The following is a 16645-nucleotide window of genomic DNA, read 5'->3' as shown; positions in this document are numbered from 1 at the left end:
GGACAAGCGTGTCTCGGACATCCTGTAAGTCGCAAGTCGCAAGGGCAGGGAAGGGAAGCCTTCCTTTTACCTCTGACCCAATCACACCAGTCTCGACAAAGCCCGAGAGAGCCCCAGCCGAGACGCTGTGGATTCCGCGGGCCCAGGCTACGTGGAATGAGCAATACCTCCTCCGTCTCACGCGACATACCGACCGCTTGCATCTCAACAGTGTACGCCAGTTTAGGGCACTTTCTTCTCTAGTAGGCTCTCTTTTTGGAGTGGTGCGGAGGAGTATGTTGTATGATGTACACATTACAAGACTGTGGGAGGGCCCGGGCGATACCGAACCCCGATCCACCAATCAGAACGTGATATTGCTGTTGGGCACTGTTCCGGCTAGAAGTACAGCAAGATACTCCGTACAGCCCTTGTCCACGCCGCGTCATCCAACAAACGACAATACACTAGCCCCCACCCCAGCCGCGCAGCTGCTCGATTGAGCGGGGACGTTTAGGCCCGAGTATTCCAAGTCCGCAGGCCTGCTTCCCCCCAAAGTCGGGGGCATGTGGCACTTGGCACAGTGGCTCAAAGTTCCTTTGCTCTCGCCTGCTAGCTCCCTATCCATACATTTCTTTGCCGGAAGAACGAGCTATCATCACGCATCAAAGGCATCATGTCGCCCCTGAATATCCTCATTGTTGGCTGCGGCATTGCAGGCCCGACGCTGGCGTCATTTCTGCTGCTGGCGGACATCCCTGCCCCCCAGAAGCCGCGCATCACCATCCTGGAGCGCGAGTCTACACGCAGCGCTCATCTCCGCGGGCAGAACATTGACATACGCGGCGTGGGTGTGACCATCATCCGCAAGCTCGGGCTCGAGGCGCAGATCAGGGCTTCCACCACCGGAGAAGAAGGCGTCCAGCTTGTCGATGAGCATAATCGCGTCTGGTCGGAGAACCGCGTCGATAAGGACAGCACGATACAGATGCCAACCAGCGACATCGAGATTCTCAGAGGCAGGCTGGCTGAGCTGTGCTGGAAGAACAGTCAGAGAGTCAGCGCAGAAGCCGAGCGCAAAGGCGCCAAGGGCATCAAGTATGTATTTGGAGATTATCTCGACGAGATAAAGCAGGATGACAATCAGGTGCATGTGCGCTTCGCCAAGAGCGGAGAGACAAGGAGTTTTGACCTCCTGGTTGGAGCCGATGGTATGCAGAGCCGGACACGGAAGATGGTCTGGGGCGAAGAAGGAGAGAAGGACCGATTGAAGCGGATAGGCATGTATGCCGGCTTCTTCAGCATTCCCCGCGAGGAACAGGACGGCAAATGGAGACGGTGGTTCCATGCCCCTGGCCGGCGCGGTATCATGTTGCGACCAGACAGCCTCGGCGTTAGATCCACTATTTTCATGTATGTGGTGAATGAGAAGGACAGCAGGTTTGAGCAGGTCACGGCTAAAGAGGGTGGCGGCATCGAAGCGCAAAAGGCGCTCCTGGAGGAATACTTCAAGGACGCCGGGTGGGAGTGCGACAGAATCATCCGGGAGATGAAGGCAACCGACGATTTCTACTACGACGCCGTCTCACAGGTGAAGATGGACAGCTGGACTAAGGGGAGGGTGGTGCTCCTGGGCGACGCAGGGTAAGTCAATTATACCTCTATTCTCCCGTTTCAGCATTTGGTCTGCTTCTCCCCAGAAATTCTTACCAACAAATTGGGGGAACCAAAAGTTATTGTGCGTCTCCTATCTCGGGCTTGGGCACGACCCTGGCTTTCAGCGCAGCCTACAAACTAGCGGGCTACCTCCAGCCGTACGTCAAGGGAGAAAGCTCGGATCCTTCAGCTGCGCTTGCGCAGTACAATGCGCAGATGCGACCGATTATCGAGGATGCGCAGCAGCTGGCACCCGGCCAGCCGTATATTATCAACCCAGAGACCGCTTGGGGCGTTTGGATTATGCGAGTCCTCATCCGGTCACTATCCTATACCAGAATCCTCTTCATTGTCGTCAAATACCTTGGAAAGATCCTCCATCTGGGACCTCAAGCAGCGGACCACGTGCCGGTTGAGGACTTTGGCTTTAAGGAGATGTCAGTATGGAAGGAAGAGGATACTGATTAAAGGAGTTGAGGAGGGGGATCATTCCTTAAACCTTTGGCCAAGTTTAGCTCCGAGCGTACAGCATCCTTCTCTCAGATTTTTCTTCCTTTTTTTCCCTGGTCTTTGTGGACTCCGCATGCCATCCCGAGGGAATATCCAGGATTACATTTGCCCAAACTCCGCTCCATTACCCAAGACAGATCATCTCCAAAAATGCCTAGTATGCAGTACAAATTATTGAATGAAAAACCCTAGATATCATATGCTTCCAAAGCTAATGCACATGAATCTGCTTATGAAAAGGTCCTGAGATTACCCTCTTTTTGCTGACTGATACTGTGAGCATGACTACTAGCGTTGACAAATGTTCATCCCATTCCGTCAATGTTTTAGCTTCTTAGTGGCATTAAAGAGGTTTAACTACGTACTATTCAAGGCGCGCAAGGCCAGAACTTTGAACACATACATGCCCTATACGCTACCAAAGCCTTGGGCTTCTCAACAATAGAAGTATGTGCACTTTTATAACGAATCGAATTGAGCGTTAGAAAAGAGCAGTGTGAAATGCTTGGTTGAGCCCTATGATTCTTGTCCAGGTTTCGACGCTCGACACATGCAAAAGTGAGTTGCAAGCAGGGTGGGACTTTTCCAAGGTGTTCTTTAGAAACGTGCGTTTGCTGTCGTTAGAACTAAAAATCTCGTCAATCTGCGTGAAGGGAAACAAAGACCAGTCCCATCTCCATCCGTGCCATTCCATTCTGTCACTGCTTATTGCTAGGTCAGCCAGATAGTGCAGATTTGCAGGCTTATCTGCGAGAAAAGGTGAGATAGAGGGGTTTCTTGACATAAACAGCCCATGACAACTGGTCAGTCCAGTCCTTCGGGGTGTCCTTGTCCAAGTGGATGTTATAGTTCAACAGAAGCTTGGTTATGATGAGTCGGGACTCTGCGTTGGCCAAGTTCTGGCCCAGGCACTATCGTCATCATAATTGTCAGTGATAGGGGCCTTGGGTTACTAAGTACACCGGGGGTCTAGAATCTTACGTTGTAAGCGCCGACGCTGAAAGGGTGATATGGCTTGTGGTCCTCATTCTTGAATTCCGCGGGTGGGTTGGCAAGGAAGCGTTCAGGACAGAAATCATAAGGCCGGTGAAAGTAATCAGTGCTCAAAGCAATTCCCCTTAGTGACATGTTGCAGCCGGTCTGCCATTGTTTTGTGTCAGCTCTCAAGAACATCTCAGTGAGCGTATTCACTTACCCCCTCAGGAATGTACAGCCCATTGGTGTGGCCACCTCCCTTTGGCGGGACACGCCAGAGCAGGGTTGTTACTGGTTGGTAGAGGCGCATCGTCTCCTCCAGACAAGCCGTCAGATATTTCAGCTTGTGGACGGAGAGGTGATCGACCTCGTCCGTTGAGGAAAAGGTTGTCCGGATCTCCTCGACCAACTTCTTCATCGCGTGCGGGTTAGTGCCCAAGTAATAAACCAGACCAGTCAAGAGAGTGGAAATGGTTTCAGAACCTGTTCCAACCAGGGTCACGGCAGAAACAACCATCTCTGGCTTGGTCAGACCTTCACCACTGGCGTTATCATCAGCGCTCTTGATGTCAATCCGGTCCCAGAAATCACCACGGATACCACCAGTTTGAATGCGATCCTCGATTCGGCTGCGAGCATACTTGAAGTTGTTCAGTCGGGCTAGCTGGAATCGCTTAGGAGTGCAGTATGGGGCCAGCCACATCAGCCCGTGCTCACGGAAGAGGAACTTCATCTGGCTGTCGAAAGCAGTTTGGGCAAAGGTTTGCATCTTAAACAATGGTCAGGCTCTCGCACTCCCCACTCTAAAGATGGAGATGCTTACCCATGGATGGACCTCTCCCTTCTCGATACAGTTGAATGGCTCACTCCATCCCAAATCGCTGATGACATCAAAGCCAACCATGACCAGCCTGTTGACCGGGTTAGCCCAAGATTCAGACACAGTGCAAAATGATAACCACTGCTCGTTTGTTCCACTCACCAGTCTGTGATGTTGACAGTCTCCCCAGTTTTGGCGAAACCATCGACCTTGTCGATGAAGATGTCAATGTACTTGCTGATGATTTTCTGTTGCTCCTGAAGGCCCTTCTCAGAGAATGCGTAGTTTAGAAGTCTACGGAACCGAGCGTGCTCTGACCCAGCAGTGTTCATGATGCTTTTGGGGCCGCCTTTGCCCTGAGGAACTCTCCTAGGGTGCCTGGGCCATTGCTCCCTACCTGGAACCTTGGCAAAAATGTCGTGCCACGCTTCCTGGTTGGAGAAGCTGAGTTCATTGGGAGCAATCCGGACGACATGGCCATACTTAAGGTGAACCTCGGCTGTTCTTTGCGGGAGGCGACCTGACCATTGCCAGTAATCCTGTGGTGGATGTTAGAGGTTGCTTTTGCGACCAAAATTATGTTTCGAGAGTGGATATTGGTTAATTCATATCATACCCATGGGATTTTGCTAATGCGGTTGATCAGGGGCCCTGGAACATTGGCCAGAGGATGAAAGAAGAGATTATTAATCGCATCTGCGATGAAATACAGAGCGACAGTACCAACCAGAAGCATGGCTGCCTGGTGCAATGGTGGGAACGACAGCTTCTGCTGGACTACAAAGTCCACGTACTTGTTAAAATCGTGCCCTATAGACTCCATGTTTTCTGTGCAATTTGCGAGCTTGTTTGTCTAATGGGGAAGAGGAGAGGAAAGATTGGAGGCAGTGGGAAAGACAGGAGCCTTCATGTTCCAGAGTTATAGCTCGTCAGCCTCATAGACATTCGCCTATCAAAACCTCCAAGGGCCTGGAAGAACAGCATACCACTTGGCCTCACGACCATTTGAGACTAGGCCATGCGGATCCCTTTCGTAGTCAATAAAAGCCGAAGTGATTCGGGTCTGTTCCGACGGAGCCGGAGCCCGTGTGCACGTCTGCTCCAACAATGGATGTCAGCCTCGGGACCCCGGAAATGGACTGGGGGGTACCGGGAGGATCAAATGTAGTCCTTATTTGCCTAGGGTCCCACTTGCGCGTGCTATAGCTGGAGAAGCCCCGATACCAAAGCACTATAGCTACTCCGGGCAGGCTGCGCTTAGTCGGAGCCCGTTCATAGCGCATAATCCAGTGCACCAATTGCGCGCGGAGGAGAGTCCGGAGCACTAGGGCCACTGTTGCTTCTCGCCGTATCCGCTTACACCGTCAACTAAAAGCGACAAGATAAACGCCTTGGGCTCAATGATTGAATCGACAGCAGATGCATTGGAACCCACGCCAGTCAACCCAGTTTCGCACGTTCTTTCATTGTGACATGCAACCTTAGGTGCTGCCATCTCACCTCATGCGGCAACGAGCCCACGCTGGCGCTGGACCAATTCACTTTCTCCACCGAAACACCCCCCTGTAAAATCCGAGGCCCTTGTTGACCGCATCAAACCCCGCTGGTGCACCGCGCAGGCTCGCTGCTTTGCCCTCTGATCCTAAAATACCCATTCCAAAGAGCTTACACTGAAACTCAACGTGCCGTTGAGATCTATATCTGCTCCAGGCCATTGGCTAGAGAATGCAGAGCATGGGCCGTGTGGAACAGTATAAGTGTTCACATCGGAAAACATATCAGCAAGCCACTGGCTGTGACGCAGAGTAGCAGGTGTCAACAGAATATTTTGGTGTGTTGAGGTGCTCGTTCAATTCTGCCTAGTTCCACCCAACAGCTACGAGATGAGTGACGAGGCGATGTCAAGGGCCTCGCCGACGCCGCCTAAGCACGTCGCAAGCGATGCGATGCACTCCGACAGCGATAAATCCACGGATCTGGAGGAAGCCAGGTCGCCTGACGCCAGCTCGAACGATGCGCCTGTTGACGACGAGGGCAACGAGGATCCTCACCTTGTCACTTGGCGCGGCCCCGACGACCCTGAAAACCCCAAGAATTGGCCGAAGGGCCTCAAGTGGAAGAACACATGGGCCGTGTCTCTCTTTGTCTTCATCTCGCCCGTCTCGTCGGCCATGATCGCTCCCGCGTTACAGGATCTCGGCGACAGCCTAGGCATGCACAGCGAAATTGAGGTATACCTGTCGCTGGCTATCTTTATCCTCGCTTACGCTGTGGGACCTATCTTCTTTGGCCCTGCGTCTGAACTGTACGGCCGCATGCGGCTGCTCCAGATTAGTAACGTGTGGTATTTGGCCTGGAACCTGGGATGCGGGTTCGCAACGACCAAGTCCCAGTTCTTCGCGTTTCGCTTTCTCGCCGGCATTGGTGGCAGCGCTCCGCTGGCAATTGGAGGAGGCGCCATTAGGTGAGAAACCCATGCATCCCGGGAATCATAGGCTGGGGCAGCCAACCAAAGCGAGTACTTGTGCTGACTCTTATGTGTGTTTGCAGCGACATGTGGAGCGCCGAAGAGCGCGGCAAGGCCATGGGCATCTACACCCTGGGCCCAATCCTTGGTCCGGTGGTAGGGCCTATCGCCGGCGGCTTCGTCACCCAGTACTCCACGTGGCGCTGGGTCTTTTGGTCGACGTCGGCCGCCGCCGTTGGTATCCAGGCCATCGGGTTCGTCTGGCTGCGCGAGAGCCACCCAGCCACGTTGCTTCGCATGCGGCGAGACTTTCTGGCAAAGAAGACTTGCAACGAGAAGCTGTATGTCGACGGCAAGGTTGACACGCTCGTCTACACACTTGCGCACGCCTTTGAGAGGCCGCTCAAGCTGTTTTTCACGCAGCCTATTATCTTTTGCATGGCCATCTACATGGCCTACCTGTTTGGCACCACCTACCTTATGTTTGCGACTTTCCCTGACATCTGGACCCTGGTGTATCACGAGGAGTCCGGAATTGGTGGCGTCAACTACCTCTCCATTGCCATTGGGTCATTTGCAGGCCTCATCTTTAACCTTAAGGTCATTGACCGTATTTACAAGACTCTCAAGGTTCAAAACAATAACATTGGTAAGCCCGAGTTCCGCATGCCCTCTCTGGCCGTGGGCTCTGTTATCAGCACCATCGGGCTCTTCTGGTATGGCTGGAGTATCGGGCGCGTGCACTGGATCATGCCCAATATTGGCGCCGCCATTTTCACTGGAGGTACTATATCCTGCCTACAGGGCATGCAGACGTATATTGTCGACAGTTACCAAACTTACGCCGCCAGCGCTATGGCCGCTTGTGCTATTCTGCGCAGCCTGGCGGGCTTTGGCTTCCCGCTGTTTGCTCCTTACATGTACAATGCCCTTGGCTACGGATGGGGCACCAGCGTGCTGGGGTTCTTCAGTATCGGGTTTGGCTGGATGGCGCCCTTTGTTTTCTGGCACTTTGGCCCCAAGCTGCGTACCATGTCCAGGTACGCGGCTGGCTGAGCATCCCCGAGCGGGGAGGGAAGACCTGGGATGGGGGGGATGTGGGAATGGTCCTGCTATAGGATGCCACGCGACGTTTAGAGAAATTATAGACGTACAGTGACCTTTCCTCACAAGCGTTTCACAAGCCGTGGGATCTTGAGAGAATAACGAAGTGGGTAAGGGCAAATGCAAACGCAGACCTGTAAGCTGTGTATTTAATGGATAAGTCGATATACGATAATAACTCTTCTCCTCTCTCCTCTTTGCTTCTGACCAGCGGCAGCGCTACAAGCAACAAAGTCGGCTGAGTTGTCGGGTTTTAACCCGCCAGCACATCCGGCTATCCACCCTATCGAATCAAACGCCGCAGCGTAGCTGTCTCAAGTGTGCTCTCCCCAGCATTTTTGCAAGCCGAAACTTGCCACTAGATGTTGCTGGCCGGCGGCGGCTCCAACAGCTACAACCTGTGTGCCAAAAGCCCATAATACTGCTACACGAGAATGGATTCAAGCGGGCGGCTCCAGGATCCGGAGGCCAATCAGCAAGCCTGTCCTTGATGCACTATCCAACCCGAAGCGCTGCCAGCGAGCTTCCCTCTGACGGATAAGCTAATATCTTCTGCCTTCCGTAAGCTCATGTTCCAGGCCGCCTTCTTCCCCCGCCACATCCCCATATCCCGCTAGTATAGGAATCGTCCTAGCTTAAGGCCAGCAGCTATTTGAAGGATATGGACTCTCCTTGGTCGCGGGCAAGCGAAGTAGCGCGGATCGCGGCGAAACGCTATGGGTGTAGTCCGCGCAGCGCTATTAAGTCTCTCCTTTGACCTGACGACGTAGTAGGTACAGGATATTCCACTATTCTGTCTCATCAAGCAACGGGGCTTTCCATGCGCTCCATAGCGCACTCTGTCAGCATAGACATCTGTCACTTGCTGCGCGTGAGACTCGCGAAATACGTCAAGATTTTAAGTCTTGCCACGTTAGTTGAGAGTCAATCACCCCGGGCTCACGATGAACTCGTTGTCGTTGCCCACCCGCAGGAAACAGTCAACGTTGTAGCGGTCTCTGTGCTGGAGTGCTTTCGGGTTGGTATGGATATGGCGTAGAGGACGGCGGAGCAGAACTTGTTGCCAGAAAGGAAGCGTAGTGTGTCGCTGAGGTTGATGGACTACGTGGCCGGGCTTCGGGGCAACAAACCCAGAGCTAGGAGCGTCTTTAGAAAAGCATGATGCCCTTGGCCAAACCTCGGACGCGACGCCTACCGAGCCTAGCAGGCTTGGGAATGTGCCTCTGCAACCAGTTGATGGCCAGCTTCAGGATGGCGTGATGTGTTCCAGTCACGATACCCCGGATCTGCAGTACACATCACCGTGACTATACCCTTTTTGAGCTGAGCCAACTCGGGGATCAATAGTCTCCAAGGGATAACTTCGGGTTTTGTACGCCGTTCACAGTCACATGAAACGCACCGCTGTACTTTAGGCCCTGAGCACTGGCTACGGTTGGCCGTACCTGCACCGTGACGTAGTAGATGGAATAGAACGGGGTTGGTCCCTATGATGGCGAGAAGCTTGTCAAAAACCGGCTGCACAGAGCGCCCTAGAAGTCTCCTTCCATATATTTGGTCAAGGGTGCGCCGGGAACGATGCCGTAATTACTTTCTTTCTGCTCGCCTTCTTCTTGCTCGCCTTTTTTTTCTCCTCCGAGGCAACATTGATCTGTTCGTGTTGCGCATCCCCCGTCACAAGATGTCTCTTTCCCGCCAAATCGAGGACAAGGCCGGGGAGAAAAGCGCTGCTTGCAAGGAGCCGACGGCGCTGTACTCTGGCAACAAGTTCCCAAGCAACGACCTGAACGAGCTGTTTCGCCGCCTACAGCAGCAAAGCAAGGACGGAGGGTTTCGGCTTCTTGATGCCCATCTCAGAGAATCCACGGTTGTCGTGCAAGAGGAAATCTCCAGGCTGCCGCACTACATCAGGAGCCAGGTGCCGCACTTTGACAGCATTGCGACGCTGTCTGAGAATGGCTACCTGCGGCATCTTGGCCTCGGGCCTGCCATCGAAACAGCCCTACTCATTGTTCTGCAGCTGGGCCTGTTTATTAGGTGGGCATCCTCCAGTCCACAGGCCCCAAGAACGGCGCAAATATGAGCCGTCTGCTAACAGAGCACTGTAGACATCATGAGGCGCTTGACAAGGTACTGGATCTGCCCGACAATGTGGCGACAGTGGCAGGCCTAAGCCTTGGTCTCTTCCCCAGAGCCGCAGTGGCCCAATCTACCACCCTGGCAGAGATTGTCAACAATGGAGCCAAGTGTCTGCGAGTTTCCTTCCGCCTAGGCGTGTTAGTTAGCGACTTTTCCCAGAGGCTGGAAGCGCCCCAGCCAGACGGCTTTCAGCAAATTTTGGCGCACGCCGTCACCAGCATTACGGAAGAGTCGTTGGGATCCGAACTAACTAGATTCAACGAAGAGCTGGAGAACTCCGAGCGCTCCACCTCGAGGCCCGTCAAGAGCATTATCAGCGACGGTGGAGCGGCGGCCGGTATCTCGTCCCTCATGGAGACCCATCACATGTTCCAGCGCCTCCGCTTGTGCACCAACCCTCGTCTTCGGACCACTGCCTCCAGTCAGGAGTCGCTCCCGGGATCGGCAAGGACACACCTATCGGATACAAAGAGCGATTGTAAACGGGGACTAGCAACAACCCGCTGATCTGGCACCACTTGGAGGCTCTCGGCCGACGCATTATACGAGTCCGCCGCCAAGGGGATTCTGTGCGACTTGGGCGAGATGATGCCAGGCGTAGAGCTAGCTATGTAAACGCGCCGAAGTTCCTTATTTGTACATAGAACTAGCAGATAGTTGGAGACACCCAGGGCTCACCCCCTGGCGGCCTTTGCCCTGTTCAGGGATAGTGGAAAACGTGCACGTCACGAGCCACGGCCGTAAAATACACAACAACAACAACAACAACAACAACAACAACAACAAAACTAGCACAAATAATGCAAACCACGAGCCTTGGCGTGTTTGACTTGTTTAACAGCCCGCGGGCGCCCGTTTCAGCCTGGCGGGCAGGGAGGGTGCGCCCAAAGCCCGCCCAGGGCTATGGCGAGGCCTAACCCTACATACGTCTACTAAGCAGTACGGATATGCAAAGCTAATTCCCAGCAAAAGGCCAACGCATACAATTGTACTATCAAGGAGAAAGGAGCGAACGAAACAAGAAGAACAGAAAAGAGATGAACTTAACACACTGTCAGTGAGGCTGCAGGCTCCTCACCATAATCAGGCCTCACAACCACTGCTCTGAACAGCCCAGGCAGAATCAATTTCCCCAATCCCTCAGAATTCCGCTCCACCATCACTACAAACATAGAACGCATGTCCTAGCAATCCAATCTCGGCGGATCCGGTTCGGGCATCGCATCGTTAGCTCTGCGCTCCCTTTGGTTCAGAGCGACAGACTCATACCTTCGGCCGGATGCTCCTCGTTTGGCCCAGCGAAGACGAACGGCGGAATGAAGAGGACAATGGTAACTTTGCCGCTGGCGGAATTATGTGTCCGGTCTGCGTGTTAACAGCAATACCGCGGACGATTCCGTTAAAGTCGATTCGTGAGGACTTAAAGGCGGGTGTGTAGTTCGGAGTTCTACGCCGGAGTGCCGCTCAAGGAGTTGGTGTTGAGGAAAGGGTGAATGGGCTTGAGGAGTGGCATGGTCTAGGGAATGTTTTTAGGAAGTAGACGCACGCGGGCGGGGTTCTTCTTATTATTCATTGGACAATCTAGCGATTAAATGTGTTGACGGGGATTTTGGCGGAGTTGGTGTTTGTAGATAATGTTCGGATAGTCAAAGTGACTGAAAAGACGAGATAGAAATCGAAAGCGATGTTTGGTGGGCGATAGGGAGATGATAGACATACTCGACATGCGCGAACGCCAACAAACTAAAATAACCAGAGCTTTCTAATAACAACATTTGAATGTTGTGCATAGAGTCAGCGATGATAAGTTTTATACTTTTTTTTTTCATCGAGACAACTATTCGCTTCATCAACTTTTGCTACGTTCAGCCTCCGTTGATTAACCGACACGCAGTTATATACTTCGAGTGCCCACCTCACCTCTAAAATTAAATATATATATCTGTACATTGTACCTTAATAAATGCATGAGCTGCATCGATCGCTGGTTGAAGTGGTTGAGCTGCAATAAGACGTGTCTCCGTCATGCCTATAGTTGGTATACGCCGACGAAGTTGGTCGCTGCTGTAAATATCCTGCGGCTAACGGTCTTTTTACTGTTGTTATTGATAGCTCAATGTCCGGAGGTTGTATCTTCATGATCTGGCTTCCTCCTGGCGGGAGGAGACAAACTTCTTGAAAGTATCCTTGATCAGCTGAACGTTTATACAGCGATCCGATATACTGACTCCTGCCTGCTTCAACACCTACACGGACCAGTGACACCCCGAGTTTATCACATCGTCCATGCTCCTACAATCGGCAATCAGAAAACAGGGAATGATGCTCCCAGAACTTCCTGAAGCATCGTCACCTTGCGGTATCCCCAGCGCGCCCACTCCGGGGGCGTTGACTGTTCACAGCTCGGTTGGGTTGTTACTTACCTCGAGTACACCAGTACGTGTATGTATGCAGTCATTCGGGATCAGCAGACCTGACTTGATAAAGTGTTAGATATAGACTACCTGAAACCCATCCACGCGAGGACCGCTAAGTAACCCGTGTGTACAGGATGCTATCACGGCCACGCCTGTAGCTCGGGTTCAGGGGGATCTCGAGCAAGAATAGATGCAATCTAGGAATACCGCACTATTTTAGAGATTTGCACGAGGATAAGCCACAGTACAATGCCTATGTACTATCCAAGTGCAAGTTAAATATGGGGGCGATGCACGAGATATAGAGCCCGAGATACATGTTTATTGATGCGAATTCCCTACCTTGCGTTTGGACTACTCTCTTTGCTACACCCCAAGGTCAATGCCGTACGAATAACGACTGCCCCCATGTGGACTTCCAACACGCAGCGTTGTCGGGTAACGCAGTAACCACGATAGATATAGATGATACACCGGCTGTCTCGCATCAACTAGCCGCGCACGCGCCAACTATGAAAAGCTCGGAACGGGATGTCGACTTAATGGCCGCCCCACTGGCGCAAAGAAGCTTTAGCCAGGCAGCCTATACACCTCGCGCGAAAACCTGGTCTTTGGCTGCGGTACCCATTATGGTAATGAATGGAGGTTCTGCTGACAGACGGATGGATTGTCCTGTGGCCACCGACGAGACTTGTGGGTCAGCTCGCGCGTCCATCTCAATTCTCAGCAACGTTATGGATGTATCGACGCTCCCTCTGATTCGGGTTGTATGAGGGCAACAGGCTGTCCGGATTCCAAATGGAAAGTAGCGGGGTCCTGAGAGAAAGCTCGGAGCCGTACATGTATGTGGACGTAAGCGAGCGCACGGTATACCTAGAACTGGCACGATCATGTCTACTGATACGTAGTATGGCAACTGGGGCAGGTGTATCGCACGCCAACAGAGTGCGAGCCGGTTAATGCTTAGTGGGTATCTTTGCTCTGCTCATAAGCTCTACACAGTGATGTTTTAGCAGACCATCCTTGTTGCCGATCGAGTAGGTAATTGCTGTGTTCACGCAATGCCGAAGACTGATACTGTAATCCATGCACTGGTAGCGATTCGTACATGCTCTACTTTGCTCCAGGGCCACTCAGCACAACTGCACAGATTGAAGAGGAGGCCATCCCAGCGCATTGCACAGGGGCATTTGCAGGCCGCGGCGCTGCGGCAGATGGTTCGTTCCAAAATCAAGCGCTGCAAAGTAGGTTTATTGGGTAGCTATATTTGGTGATGAACTGAAACGACGGCAACATGGTGACGGCAGGGATTTAGTCGAGCTTCTGTGGAGCCCATTGAAGATTTGTCATTCGGGGTTCGAACACGCCACGAATGGGAATTAGGGTTGTTTTAGTTATCGCTAGCTCGGGGCTAGTCTGTCACAGAACGGATTGCTTTACACGGATGAAGGTCATTCTCGAGAAGTAGGTATTCTTCAGCTACTCAAGGGGTTGAGTCCCTTCATGGTTCGTGTCTAGACTTTCCGGATAGTTCGTCTCGACCACTGATGTCTTCAAGCTCAAATTCGAGGCTTGGAAACTCTGGGCTATACGCTCACGAGCATCCAAGTCCGTGTTGATCCATTGATTAATCATGCAGTCAGTCTCAAACTGAGACAAGCTGTGACTTGTAACATGCTACTAATAGTAATAGCTAACCGGGTGCGCCGGGTAAGGAGTCCAGTCCGGACTCTCAGCTGCAGCATGACTTGCGAACCTTGATTATCTTGAACTAACCAACTAGCGTTCGTGGTGGCCAATTTGGGATTGGTGGTACCGGTGGAAAAGGGGCCCATCTGTTCTTCGGCAGCTTCCCCAGTCTCCACCCACTTGTGGACGGTACGAGTTGGTACCTATACTAGCTACCTAGTCGGTCTATACTTATCGAAATACTGGAATGTTTAGCCTACAAATTCTCCATTAGCATCTTATCCACGTCACAAAAACTGAGCTGCTGGTGAAATGGAGTCCCACAGCGAAACACGCTACAGTACGCCGCGGACAAACCTTGCCCTAATCCTGAGTAAGTGGACGTACCTGTTCCTCTTCCTCGAGAAATTGGCAGCTATGGATCAAGTCTATATAAACCATCATGAATCCCAGTATTCTTCCTCTTCTATCTCAACACATCACATCATACTCCATTCCTGTGCTTCCAGCAGCTATCTCCTTCTCGTTCGTCCTTCGCTTTGCATACAATATCTTTCGTTCTAATCTTAATCACTAATTGAATCGACCTGAGCTGTGCTCATTCGACTCTTAGCATCACCACTCGCTGGATCCCATTTTATCTCATCCTTGAATCTCAAAATGAAGACCAACTCCAACGTGAAGGTCGCTGTCGCCCTTACTCTCCTCGCCGGCGCTCTCAGCGCGCCCCCGCCCACGCCCGCTCGCAACACCGAGACCCGCGATGTCGCTCATCCTCAAGGCCTCTACAAGACCAGTGCCTTGTTTGGAAGGCCTATTAGTAATGGCGGTGAGGGATCGGCTTCTGGTCAGACGTCAGCTTCGCTCGGTGGGAGCTTTAGCCTCTCTGGGATAGCCGGCCTATCTGGGAAGGGAAGTGCTTCCGGGTCCGCGGAGGCGTCTGCTGGTGGTAGTGTTGATGGATCTGGTAGTGCCAGTGGTAGTGTCGGCGGGTCTGCAGAAGACTGTGATGAAGGCTCTACTAGCGGCTCTCTAGGCGGCTCGGCTAGTCTTGGTGGTTCTTCTGGTGGTTCCGCCAGTGCCTCTGGTGGTATTGGAGGGTCCGCCGGGGGTTCTCTGGGAGAATCCGCTAGTACTGGAGGATCTGGAAGTATTGGAGTTTCTGCTGGCGTCTCTGGCACAGTTGGAGGATCCGGCAGTGCCACAGGATCCTTAGATGGCTCGGCCAGCAGCGCTGCAGGTATGGGTGGATCTGGAAGTATTGGAGGTTCTGCTTCAGGCTCCGCTGGCATTGGAGTATCTGGTACGGCCACCGGTGGTGTTGGTGCTGAAGCATCAGGTAGTGCCGGGGGCTCCGCGGATCTAGGTGGACATGCTGGTCTTGGAGTATCTCTTGGAGGCCACGCCGGCCTTGGCACATCTGGCACCGTGACAGGGTCAGCTGGCGCGGAAGCATCTGGAAGCGCGGCTGGCTCCGGTGGTATTGGAGGATCTGGAAGTATTGGGAGTTCCGTTGAAGGTTCCGCTGGTCTTAGTGGCCACGCTGGTCTCAGCGGTCATGCCGGACTTGGCGCATCTGGAACTGCAACCGGCTCTGCTGGCGCTGAAGCCTCTGGCGGTGCTGCGGGTGGTATTGGTGGTCACGCGGATCTAGGTGGCTCTGCTAGCCTCGGTGGATCTGGAAGTCTTGGAGGCTCTGCAGGGAGCTCAGCTGGCCTTGGTGCCTCTGGTAGCGTAGGAGGATCAGCAGGTATTGGAGGATCTGGATCCGCTACAGGCACCGCTGGCGCCGCTGCTTCTGAAAGTGCCGCTGGTCAAACTGGCCTCGGCGGTTCTGGCTCTGCTACAGGAGCTGCTGGCCCCGCTTCTTCAGGTAGTGCCGCTGGTCATGCCGGCCTTGGCGGATCTGCTACCTTAGGCGGATCGGCTGGTATTGGAGCGTCTGGGTCCGCCACGGGTGTCGTCGGTGGTGGAGCATCTGGAACGGTTGAAGGCTCTGGTAATACTGGAGGTCACGCCGGTATAGCTGGTTCTGCCTCCCTGAGCGGATCAGCAGGTATCAGCGGTTCTGGGAGTGTTGGCGGATCGACTGGGGTTGGAGGATCTGGATCTGCCACAGCTGCCGCTGGTGCTCAAGCATCAGGAGCGGTTGGAGGTTCTGGTAGTGCCGGAGGTCACGCTGGTCTCGGTGGTTCTGCTACTGTTGGTGGTTCAGCGGGGCTTGAAGGATCTGGTACCGGATCCGTTGGTGCTACTGCATCTGGCAGCGTCGGAGGATCTGGTGATGCTGGAGTTGGAGTGTCCACCACCAATACTGGGGCTTCAGGTGCTGCTGCATCAGGTAGTGCAGTTGGATCCGCTGGCGCTGAAGGCTCTGGCAGTCTTTCTGGTTCAGTCAATACTGGAGGTTCTGGAAGTATTACTGGGTTAGGAAATATTGGTGGCTCTGGCAACGCTGGTTCTGAAGTTTCTGGCACTTCTACTGGCTCCACTGGTGCTGCTGCCTCTGGTAGCGCTACAGGAGCTGCTGGCGCTGGAGCATCTGGAAGTGTTGGTGGTAGTGGTGATGTTGGAGCATCTGGAAGCGCTGAAGGCTCCGGTGGTGCTTGGGTTGGAGTGGACGCCACCAGCACCGGGCTCAGCGGTACTACCGCGTCTGGTTCTGCTACCGGAGGAGCTGAAGCTGAGGCATCCGGAGGCATTGGGGGATCTGGCAATGTTGGCAGTTCAGCTGGTATTGGTGGTTCTGGAAGTTCTGAAGGCTCTGTTGGCGATTCTGGCAGTGTTGGAGGATCTGGAAGCGCCGGGGCTGAGGGATCCGGCAGTGCTGAAGGCTCAGGCTCCGCTAGTGGTTCTGGCAGCGTTGGAGGATCAGCTGGTGCCGAAGGG

The 16645-nt window shown here is 53.3% G+C and overlaps 4 protein-coding genes across 4 annotated transcripts; 3 read left to right on the top strand and 1 right to left on the bottom strand.

The window, feature by feature from the left end:
- Positions 1–459: 459 nt before the first annotated feature.
- BDW70DRAFT_144278 (uncharacterized protein) lies at positions 460–2222 on the top strand (the record flags this gene model as incomplete). The annotated part of the gene is made up of 2 exons (XM_073738228.1): positions 460–1623; positions 1713–2222. Coding segments are annotated over exons 1-2 (1355 nt in total), but the record flags the coding sequence as incomplete, so codon positions are not given.
- A 666-nt stretch (positions 2223–2888) lies between these two features.
- On the bottom strand, positions 2889–4945 carry BDW70DRAFT_172022 (cytochrome P450; the record flags this gene model as incomplete). The annotated part of the gene is made up of 7 exons (XM_073743377.1): positions 2889–3056; positions 3127–3285; positions 3341–3889; positions 3944–4031; positions 4103–4479; positions 4557–4717; positions 4927–4945. 7 exons carry the CDS (start codon positions 4943–4945, stop codon positions 2889–2891), a joined length of 1521 nt encoding a protein of 506 aa, XP_073591663.1.
- Positions 4946–5886: 941 nt separating this feature from the next.
- On the top strand, positions 5887–7464 carry BDW70DRAFT_172020 (MFS transporter; the record flags this gene model as incomplete). The annotated part of the gene is made up of 2 exons (XM_073743376.1): positions 5887–6404; positions 6491–7464. The coding sequence occupies 2 exons, from the start codon at positions 5887–5889 to the stop codon at positions 7461–7463; spliced, it is 1491 nt and encodes a 496-aa protein (XP_073591662.1).
- Positions 7465–9192: 1728 nt separating this feature from the next.
- Positions 9193–10157, top strand: BDW70DRAFT_164078 (uncharacterized protein; the record flags this gene model as incomplete). Its single annotated transcript, XM_073741411.1, has 2 exons — positions 9193–9548; positions 9620–10157. 2 exons carry the CDS (start codon positions 9193–9195, stop codon positions 10155–10157), a joined length of 894 nt encoding a protein of 297 aa, XP_073591661.1.
- Between the last annotated feature and the right edge of the window lie 6488 nt (positions 10158–16645).

Source organism: Aspergillus foveolatus (genome assembly GCF_047715535.1).
Source record: "Aspergillus foveolatus strain CBS 279.81 unplaced genomic scaffold BDW70scaffold_91, whole genome shotgun sequence".
Taxonomy (NCBI): Eukaryota; Fungi; Ascomycota; class Eurotiomycetes; order Eurotiales; family Aspergillaceae; genus Aspergillus; species Aspergillus foveolatus.
Note: the sequence above shows the minus strand (reverse complement) of the source record. Positions and strands in the feature narration are given on the sequence as shown.